Source organism: Gossypium hirsutum, chromosome D10, assembly GCF_007990345.1.
Source record: "Gossypium hirsutum isolate 1008001.06 chromosome D10, Gossypium_hirsutum_v2.1, whole genome shotgun sequence".
In the NCBI taxonomy this organism is placed as follows: Eukaryota; Viridiplantae; Streptophyta; class Magnoliopsida; order Malvales; family Malvaceae; genus Gossypium; species Gossypium hirsutum.
The window spans coordinates 13174311-13185698 of NC_053446.1; the positions used below are offsets into that span (position 1 = coordinate 13174311).

The following is an 11388-nucleotide window of genomic DNA, read 5'->3' on the forward strand; positions in this document are numbered from 1 at the left end:
TCGGCATCCCAAATGTATGCCACAACCGAGTGGGCGTCGAGCATGCCTAGGATTCCGTCACACTAGTAGGTTTAGCGGCTCTATGTCGACTTCAGCTTCATATTCGCGTGCACGTTTTGGTTGATCATTGACTTCATCTCATTCCTCCGTGGTTGATTGTGACCATGTCCTAGCCGCCCATCATAGATCCCTCTCGAGTTGAATCGACAATTATGGGGATAACTCACCTCAGTAAAACAACGATGATGGGGGTGTTTGCAACACTATCAACAGGCCAGTATATGGTGGTCGCATGGCCCGATTGCAGATAGAAGGTGGGAATTGAAGGTTATATCGGAAGCATCGATGTTATTGGCAGGACCGACATGTAATATGGCACGGTGGGTGGCGATCGTGCATAATATATCCCTGAATATGTTGATGCAAGGAATGATGGGGCGTGTTATGGTGGTTGTGTAAAATAAACCAGAACTAAAAGTGATGATGCGGGGAATGAGTGTGCGTGATTTGAAGCTTATGACAAAAAAATTAAGTTAAAAGAAAAATAAATGAACCACACTAATCGAGAGGTTGCACGACAATCAGGTCCTCTAGTATAGATGGCAATTTCAGTACGTCTCCATCTCTCGACCTAGGATTAATGGGCCCTCGTCTTGGTCTCCTACAGTGACGTTGCCTACTCCTCTTTGTAGCCAACAATAGATACGACTTTTCATTTTGCCTAAACCAATCCATGTAACTCGAAGACGTTGCCAACTCCGATGTGAGAAATGGTTTACATGTTGTCAAGAAATTGTACCTACGCTCCTACATCTCAATATACTTCTTGTGGAATGTTGGCCAATCTTCCCCGAATCTATCTCATAAGTCAATGAGAATAGCCTTAATCGTCAATGGGAATCTAATTAGATCAAATCTGAACCTTGAAAATGTACACAACACACTATGTTAAAAAAAATCAAACTCCATATTCAAATTTAGATGTAATAGATTTTAAAAACCCATTATGAGATCTAACTTTTGGGGATATATACATTTCACCATTAAACAGATTGGATATGACAAACTCAATCATAGTGCATGAACTCAACAATCGCTCAATACGGATTCAGCCAAACGAAAGAAAAAAAGATAAGAACAAAAGTAAATCTAATTAAAATAAAAAAAAGAAAGGGAAATGAGAGAAGAAGAAAATTGGTGATGACGATGCGGTGACGAAACGATGACGGCACGATGAGGTGATGGTGTAAAAAGAGTGACATAATGAGGAGGGAAAGAAAGTGATAGGTGCGGTAGAATAGAAAAAGAAAGAAAAATAAAATAGATGAGATGAGATGAGGGAATAAAATATGGACGACGAAAAGAAGCAAGGGAGCGGCGCAAAGTGGTATAGAAGGTAGTGCAAAGGGCGGTGATGGTGGTGTACGGTGGCGAGGACGACACAAGTAAAAGAAAACAAGAAAAAAATAGAATGAGAGCAAAGAGAAGTGGTCCAAATGAGGAGAAGATGAGAGAAATGAAAATCCAAAGTCAATAGGTGAGATGAGAGCAATGGATAGAAAATGTATGAAAACAAGAAAGAAAGAGAGGAGTGTTGGATCTAATGTCCTAAGTGTAGTATTTTCGTCTAAGTACACTTGTAATTTTTCAAACAGACTGATAGTAAAACAAATTCATTGATTACATTAATATACTTTGTATAATTGTCATTATATGGTTTTTGTACGCAAAGCAAAATGGAAGGAAATATTACTCACTAGTTGTCTAATGTTTAACTAATACTAAAAGATATTACATTGTGGGGTTGTAATAAAGAAAGCAACTTATATTATGTAGACGAACCTAAACATGTCCTTAGTCTAATCAGAAATGAACAAACCGATTGAAAGACTAATATGTTGTCTATTAATTCCAATTGGGGAGATGTCTTGTCTTGGGCATCGGAGCGGACAACTTCTAGAATATAGATATATAGATGTGGCTAATTAGACTGACAATACATCAGTCTGGACCCAAGCAGAATAGATTTTGAATCTGTTTATGGATTTATTCACTTGTGACGTTCATAGTGTGGCATACCTAAATCCTAAGTGGATGGCGGACTATATATGTGTGACCCGTACACTTTGATGTAAGTAAAAGCTTGAGTTCAAATATATAAGGAACCAAAAGCAGGTGCATTGGGTGTACGACTTCTACAGTTTGATTGTCATTCACAATAGTGAAATTCATAGTCATAGACATTGGTAATGATATCATATTATAGGCATTACATGGTTAATGAAAAGTAAACGTGGTCACAGATCGTTTGCCTTTGTGATGGATGATTTGATCACTATTTTATTATGGTTAACTTTTCATGAATGAAGATGTAATGGTTACTATGAGATAAAATGGGATCATATTGGGAGAACCAATATTATCCCAAATAGATCAATGATATCATATGAGGGTAACACACTTATGACAAGGTCATTGGACGAGTACTGAGTAGTTATTTTTGTAATGGTATGTCGTTAGGGAGAGCTTAGTCACGATACTATAGTGGAATGACTTCATGACTAATTGAGTTTATTATTAATAGGTGAAAACCTGAAACTTAATTATAAATCATTTTAGCCCTAATTACATATGTCTAATCGGTCCCTCCGCTAGCTCATTCAAACCAGAAATGAATTACAAGTTTGAATATAAATGAATTGAATGGATAGGAAAAGAGAAATGAAAAACATTCAAGAATGATTATGGTTTTTTCCAAAATGGAAAAATGGAATCATTTGGAAATGAATATAGGATTTCCAAAAATAGAAATGGAAATGATCTTTTTGCAATTCTATATGGATTAGTTAAAAATGATCGAAAGAATGAGTTTATATTTTTGAGTTATTTTGAAGCACGAAAATGAAAATAAACCATTCGGTCACAACAAACTTGTTGAGTTATGAAATATTGAACATATTTTCTCGAAAATTTACTACGGGTAAAATCGTCAAAAATTTTATTAGGGGTAAAATGGTCAAAATTTTATTGGGGGTAAAATAGGAATGAGAAAATTTTTTAATATAAAATATTAAAGGTTATTTTAGGAAATAGAAAAACTAAATCGGGTTGGATCACATTATAGAGTACTAGGTTAAAAGGACTTAGGAAGTACTCGTAATTAGACCCTATATAAAAGAGACCCATATAAGGGGAAGCACACCTTGTTAGCCCCTCTCCATCTCCTAGTTGGACTAGGAAGTTATTTTTCTAGAAATAAACTTCTACAATTCAACCAAGGGTTCTACCTTCTCTCCCTATAAATAGATGGCACCGGTAAAGTTATTTACAGAAATTTTAAAGATTGTTACTCTGCTGAAAATAGAGGGAATTTATTTTTACCGATAAAGCTATTTACAAAAATTTATTTTTTCTAGAATAACAATTTTACCGGGTTTTATTAAAGAAGAGAGAATTTTTATTTTCACCAAAAATAAAATAGAGAAAACATTTTCTAGTTCTATGTTTCAATTCAATTAGTTCGAGCCCATACTCGGAGAGTTCGTGGTATAAGAATTGCGGTGAAGATCATTTGTTTGAAAGCTAGGAACATCAAGGATCCACTTATCCAAAAACACATGTACGAATTCAGTTAGGGTTTATTGGTATAAATATCACAAACCGGGTCAATTTTTAAAATTTTAATTTTTCGCTATGCAAGAAAACTATTTTCAAATCGAATTTTTTTTCCAACAAGGAGAAAAGGGATAAGCGAAAGAGGAGACAAAAATTAGTAAACTTTGGGTCAACCCATCATCAACTCCGCCATTAAAGAGGAAACAATGGTTGACTACGATGGAGGGTCAAATATTTTTTAAAAAACGTGTGAGGGGACTTGAACTCAGGTCACAATATGAATTTTACTACTACTTAACCACTAGATCAGATACTCATGCTTGTCTAAGCTCTCAAAGCAAACAAATATAAATCAGGGTGTGACACGACTTTTGTCATGTTGTTTAAGAAGATAAGATTAAATGCTACCTTATCAACAAAAGCAGTTGTAAATTCATGTTTCACAGGAACATTAATCAAATTTCAGTATTCACTACTCAAATGTGTTCGATCCTTTCTTACCCAAATGTGCCTATATTGTGGCTTTCTTGTTCCATTCATTATTCTAACAAGTGTAGTAGTTGAGTTGAACTTCTTTCAATCTCTCATCATTCTATAACTGTGGGGTCTAATTTGTCTATCTTTTGCACAATAATGGCATACAATCTTTCTAAAGTTTTTATTCCTAGCCTCATGATGAAAAGAAGAACCCATATATTTAGCATTAACAAAAATTGGATGAGCAATAGTTTCCTTACCTTTTTTGATGTAATAAAGTCTTCTATGGCCTAATTTAGTTCTCCTTAAAGCCAAAATTTCATCAAGCTTCTCACTTTGGCCTCCCAAATTTTTCAAGACAGTTTTTGCATCATCTAGCTCACTCATGGTAGCTTTCAAAACATCATCCTTTTCTTGGACCACAATTTTGAGCTTTTCTTTTTCTCCTTTAAGGATAATTATTTCTTCCACCAAGGAATCATTTAATTGGAATAATATCTCCATTTTATTTAAAATATGACTATAAGCATCTTCTAAAGATTTAAAAGGAATATCATCATTATCCAAGTCTTCTTCAGAATCTATTGAAACATGGTTTGGGACCGTAGTAATAAAGTAACATAGTTACTCACATATTCATCTACATTAGAACTTTCTTCATCACTCCAAGTGACTATGAGTGACTTCTCCTTCTTCTTAGTATTAACACATTTTGATTGTAAGTGAGCAAATCCCTTACATTCATAACATTAAACATCCTTCTTATTTGTCTCATCGGTAACTACTTTAGTTCCCTTCTTAGCAAACCTCTTCATCCTCTTTGTGAGCATGACTATTTTTTTTTATCTCATCAGTGTCCTCCACTGTTTGTTTGGCTGTTGGGATAGTCTTTTGAGATTGAACACTACATTCTTTGGCAAACCCATTTTGTCATGTTTTGCTTCCTCTATATTCAGCTCAAAGGTTTGGAGTGAGCCTATTAACTCATCCAGCTTGAGAGTAGTAAAATCTTTGGCCTCTTCCATTTTATCATCAGAAAAATGCTCACTAAGGCAGAAAGCCTATTAGAAATCACACATAATCTTGCATAAAACTTAAAGATAGTTTCATTTTCAAACATTTTCAAATTTTCGAACCTAGTTGTTAAAATCAAAAGTTTTGACATGCGTATGACATCATTTCCTTCATGTTGGTTTTTCAAGATTGTTCATGCCTCCTTCGCAAATTCACATACAAAAATGACTTTAAGTTGGTCCAAGTCAACTCCACTAAAAATGGCATTTAGGGCTTGTAAGTTTTCATGACAAGCCATTCTTTCTGCATCAGTGTATTTGCTTCTTTCTTTAAGGCATGTAGTGCCATCAGCAGCAATTATAGTAGGTTGAGTCAACCCATCTTCAATAGCTTCCCAAGCTACTTCATTGACAAACACAATGAAAGCCCTCATACAAGCCTTCCAACAAGCATAATTTGTTGAACCAAGTAGCAATGGAATCGAGTAATCAAACTACCTTCATGGATTCCATAGTCATAAACCAAACAAAAGATAATCTTCAAATAACTTTTGAAGTCCGCTCTGATATCAACTGAAAAATTAGTCTACAGATATGATAAATCAACTTTGTTTAATATTCATTGTAATGACAGTTAGAACAAAAACAGGCAGTGAAAAAAATAAGAGCAAAAAATAAACGACATAACCAATCTTTGTTAACATAGTTTAGACATAATGTACGTCTGCGAAGCCTCACCCAATGAATTATTTTATTCAATAATCGTCCAAATCACCTATTAGTTTAAGCTCAGTCTACCCTTATACCAAAAAGCAATTGTAGCCCCAATACCAACCCCAATTGTCAAAAATCATTCACCCAAATACCTCACAATACAATCAATAAACTCTCCAAAGAATACCTAAAAGAGTTGCAAAATAATCACAAGAAAACATAGTAAAGCTATCGACAAAGACACTCCAAAAATTGCTCTCAACAAGAAAGAAACAAAAGTCAGTAATGAGAACTCAACAAAGTGAAGATATTCTAGCTGTCTCTATCATGATTTACCAAGAGAGAATGAAGCCTATTTATAGGCTATTATAGCAGCAGATACATCTTTGAGAAATTCCCTTGAATAAATCTGATATTTATCTCTAAAAAATAGCTCTTTATCATTAAGATATAATAAGACTTCCATGCTAATCAAACCACCTTAGGGAAGTCGACTGGGAGACTTAGTATCCTAGTCGACCCATGCTTCTAGTTTTTATCAAATATGCCACATTCAAGTTTAGCAAAAATAAAACCTATTCAAAGCCCAAATCGATGACCCCAATTAGAGAGAAAATTCGTCATATATGAAACAAGGAACAACTTTCCCAACAACTACCTTACGATAAGGTGTGTATTACTATTACCGTAAAACATGTTGATATTAATTACATAATGGGAAGAAAATAATAGAAGGAAATACTATTGTGATGAACTATCAATTCTATTCATAGAGGCATCCACGTAATGGTACAAATTCTAGACAAGATTTTTTAAATGCTTAACAACTCCCTTATTTAAATTCCTTTTACTTTTTAAGTTCTTTTTAGATATTAAAAAATTATTCTATTCACCGTTGGTGTAGTTTTTAATATGGATAATAAATGAATTTAGATAATACAAAAGTTGTAATAATTGCAAATATACTGCTGCGCCTGCCACCACCATATATATCATCACGGGACATTGGCCCAAACAAAGCCGACAAGATATTAATTCAAACATGATAGAGAAGAATCATAGGGAACTTCAGTTGGAAACATGAAGATAACAAGAATAAGATCCACCTTGAATGCTCCCAAAGGTCCAAGGTGGTCTAGGCCCACGCAGGATGGGTATACTTAATAAAGCATTGCTGCTTGGAGAGATTGATTAAAAAGTATACATGCAGGAATTGATTTATGCTTACAGTGACTTGATTGGCAAATATGATATTACCATTGTAGATGGTTGCAAGGCTTTGATACCAAAACTTCTATTTCGGTACCAAAAAATTAAATAATAGAGAACATATTTAAAAGTCATGGAGAAACATTCAATCCCATTACATATATCCATACACAACATGTTTTTTTTAGTTTAATTATACAACAATGCTACAGCTGCAGCTACAGCTACAGCATGGCTGCGATCAAACACTCCCTCCGGCCATATGTCAAACTTCTAGTAGCCATATGTAGTTTTCTTCATCATCCTCATGAACTCTTCAATACTTACCTCCCCGTCGTCTGCATTCACCAATTGAACATTGATTATCATGTATGTTTCAACAGAGATGAGATTTAACGTGTCATGTAAAGAACAAAATCTTGTCCGCTCTAGGGGTATGCAAGATTGGGGTTAACTAACAAAACAGACCGAGACATAAGCAATTCGATTAAATAGGTTCTGTTTAACCGGTTTTGGTCTTATTCAGTTTGGAAGCTCGGTTTTGGTTAGGCCAGTGTAAAGTAAATTGAATGCTCACTCCTAGTAAGCTCGACATTATTATGGATATCCAAACAAGGTTCGAGAAAGTAAAATGTGAATGACATCAAAGCATTACAATCATCTGGAGCAAAATTGTAAAGTAAAAAGTCAAAGTCTACTGTATTGAGATTCAAGAAGAAAGGCTAGCTTACGATCTCGGTCTGCTTCTTCGATCATGTCCTGAATATCTTTTTCGGAGAAGTGTTCACCAAGCTCCTTTGCAATGCGTTTAACGTCATCAGCAGATATCTTTCCCTGAATTCAAAATGAATGAAGAATCAATCTTACAGAAAATAGCTAACAACATCCATTCTAAATAAACAGGTAAAAAACAGATTTTTACATTGTTATCTTGATCAATGATTTGGAATGCTTTCATAAGCTCTTCTTTAGTGTCCCTCTCCCCGATCTTGGCAGTCATCATGTGAACAAATTCATCAAAGTCAATGGCACCACTGCCATCCTTGTCAACATCCGCAATCATTTGATTGATTTGCTGTTGTGAAACAGCATATCAAAACATAAGGATTCCAAGATAATCACATTAATATGCTATCTATTGCAAGATATAAAAAGGAAAATACAAAAAGTTACCTCTTCTGTCATTTCGAAACCAAGAGCCCTGTAATGCTAAAACTTTCAGTGACAATGTGAAGATATCAACTAAAAGATCTATTTAAAAACATGAAATATCATGCATAAATACTCGTACCTCATGGCAACATTCAGCTCTTTGGCATCGATGGTACCTGGCCGGCAAATTCAAACCTATAATTTAGTAAAAATGCCAACCACACACCATATATAACACCTGTATTAGACAAGCCATTCCATACCTGAGCCATCAGTGTCAAACAGTTCAAATGCTTCCTTAATCTCTTGCCTCTTCTGTTGGCTTAATCCATGGTGTCTTCCCTTCTGCTTGTCTTTCCTTGATGCCCCTCTGTAAAGACTAGCCTGATCAAACATTCATTAAAGACATGATCAAGACCAATTCTAGTTGGACAAAAGTCTTACAACATCATCCCACGTATACTTGGTTATGTTAATCAGACTCGAGTGCGAGTGTCGGATGCTATTACAGTGCAGATGCATTTTTCTTTTTACCAAGATTCTTATCCAAAAATGTGTTGGACAAAGGTTTCAGGCACTGATACTTCAAGCAAAATGAAGATCCGGAGAAACATAGATATTTCCAAATTCAGCAAGCCTTAAATAATCAAAAACAAAGAAAATATTATGCTCAAGTTAAAGGAATCTTCAAATTAAAGGGTTTCATCCATAATTGCTGCACTTTACAGACATCACCGATTTCTTTTTTTTTAATTTCCACGTCCTGCTAATTCACCACATATCTCATCCATCTCATTTTATTATAAAACAAAAAAATTTCACAATTCAATCCAAAATAAACCCTAATCTACCAAACAGTAGGCAGTAAACTAAACCCTAATCTTTAACAATAATAGTAAAGAAGAAGAAAGAGGAGTATAATTATTGATTAAAACAAAGTAAATTGAATGGTAGAGATAAATATGAAGAACATACCATTGTTCACTGAGATGAGATCTTAAACCAGTTCGAGAGAAGTCCCAACTTCAAAAGAAAAGCAATTGCAAAGACTTGATTTTGAAGATTTTAACTTCAGGAAAGAGAAAGAATTGGTTCTTTACGCGGTTAATTGATCTTTGTTGACTCCTCCGTGAAAAGGCCCATTGTTAACTAATATAAGCCAATAATGGGCTTAAGTGGGCCTTTGTTGGCCCTTATAAACTAAATTTAGGTGTGCTTTGCATTTATTTATGGAATTGGTCTGATTTTGTTTTATGGATTTATATTTGATTTATTAATGGTCTACTATTGTTAATAAATTAAATTATAGAATATCATTTTAAAAATGAAAATAGATTTTTAAATATATTTAAATCATTTGTAATAATCCGGTTCATTAATAGTGGATAAAATTATATACTATTCGTGCATCAAATATTAATTCCGAATATAACAATAAAATAGATATGAAAGAAATCAAATCTTTGATCTTTGTTTTTGAAAGGATTCCAACAAATTGATGTTCGGTTTAGTTGTTAAATCTCTTTTTGAAAATTTAATGTGATGTGATATGCATTTCGCAGGATGTTTTTATCTATAAGTTATCATATGAATTTAAATTTCTAAAGATGTAACTTTTATTTTCTTTTGACATTGGGAGTGGAGAAAAGGATTGCTTGGGATTGCGGAGTATACCTCGCATTTTTTACCGAAATAAAGTTGATGTCCCGATGAGGAAGAGGTGTCATCCCAATGACACGACCACTGACTTCCCGACGAGAAGAGACGTCTCGTCCCGACAACATGTGAAGGGCGTCCTGACGAGGCAACAGCCACGTCACAACGAGACGACATGTTATGCAATTTTCTCAATTTTCTTCTTCCAATCAAATTTTGATTATTTGTCCCAATCAAACTCTGATTAGTGTAGGTTATTTTAATCTTATTTTACCTACGAATTTAGCCTATAAGTAGACCTTTTACCACCCTAGAAAGATAACCCATAACACATTTAGGTATTAGCTTTTACAAGCTTTCAGAGAATTTTTTGTTTACGTTTTGAGGGTTCTTATTTTCGAGTTTCAAGGTTCTGTTTTATCTCCATCTTTATTCTCTTTACTTTTGCCGTTATAGTGAAATTATCTTTACTCGTGGTTTTTTATCCTCTTCGGAGGGATTTTTTCACGTAAAATATTTAAGTTCGATCTTTTCAATTTCTTTGTTATTTTACTTGTTCGTTGTTTAATCAGGTTTATCCCCAATAGGGATTGGACCTAAGCTCTTTTGCCTATAACATGATTTTCTTACCCATTAGGGTAAGAGGTTGTTTGTTGTAAAGATGTAACTTAGTCATTGGTAATGGAGTAAAATTGATTTCTGGATCAATTAAGATATCCTTTCAATTAGCTCATTAGTTTTATTCTTTTATAGAAGGATAAGGGTAAGGATCATACAATTAAAATTAAGGGTAAATTATACCATTAGACACTCAACTATAGGTAAGTTTTTATTTTGGTCAATTAACTAATAAAAATTATAATTTGATTACTAACGTTTTCGAAATTGTCTCTCTTTTTTTTACAAAGAAAGGGTCTAAAGGCCACAACCTCAAATTAAATTGCATCAAAAATTATAATGTTATGGATATCACTAGGATAACCTATCTCAAAGGACAAATTACTACAATTAGAAAGAGACCAAGTACAAAGAGAATCGGCCAACTTATTACAACCGCGATCCACCCAATTGACATCGACTTTAAAAAAAGAATCAAGCATCTTTCCAGCCTCTTTAATACAGTGGCCAAGAATCGTGATATCCTCCTTGTGTTTACAAAAGTGATTGACGGTATAAGCACAATCCGTTTCAAAAATAATCTTATCAGAATTGCGCAATTGAGCAAGCTGAAAACCTTCAATAAGGGCATTCAATTCCGCTTACTTGGAGTTAACCACCTTATTAATGAAAACCACTTTTTCGCTTAAAACAAAGCGATCAAAATCTCTAGCAATAATGCCCAAGCTCGTTCCATAAGCATTCACAGAAGCCTCAATATTCACTTTAGTAACACCCTCCGGCGATTTTTCCCATTTGCAAATTCTAGGAACCCGAAGTAAGATTGGTTGAAAAGAAAAATTATGAATCTAGAAATCATCATTGAGTTTGCAAGCTCTATCCCAAATCACACCCGTGTCCTTGTCCTTACCTCTAAAAATAACATTGTTTCTAT

The 11388-nt window shown here is 34.2% G+C and overlaps 1 protein-coding gene across 1 annotated transcript; it reads right to left on the minus strand.

The window, feature by feature from the left end:
• Positions 1 to 7053: 7053 nt before the first annotated feature.
• Positions 7054 to 9306, minus strand: LOC107914317 (caltractin). Its single transcript, XM_016843190.2, has 7 exons — positions 9156 to 9306; positions 8444 to 8564; positions 8320 to 8356; positions 8202 to 8229; positions 7951 to 8103; positions 7760 to 7862; positions 7054 to 7366 (listed from the first exon to the last, which is right to left on the minus strand). The coding sequence occupies exons 1-7, from the start codon at positions 9156 to 9158 to the stop codon at positions 7302 to 7304; spliced, it is 510 nt and encodes a 169-aa protein (XP_016698679.1). The 5' UTR covers positions 9159 to 9306; the 3' UTR covers positions 7054 to 7301.
• Between the last annotated feature and the right edge of the window lie 2082 nt (positions 9307 to 11388).

What these genes read in the sequence shown, in the direction of transcription:
- LOC107914317 (XM_016843190.2), bottom strand. An exon ending in GAGCTGAATGTTGCCATGAG is followed by an intron (nt 8,230 to 8,319) that starts GTACGAGTATTT and finishes TTAGCATTACAG; the next exon opens with GGCTCTTGGTTTCGAAATGA. An exon ending in GTTTCGAAATGACAGAAGAG is followed by an intron (nt 8,104 to 8,201) that starts GTAACTTTTTGT and finishes GTTTCACAACAG; the next exon opens with CAAATCAATCAAATGATTGC.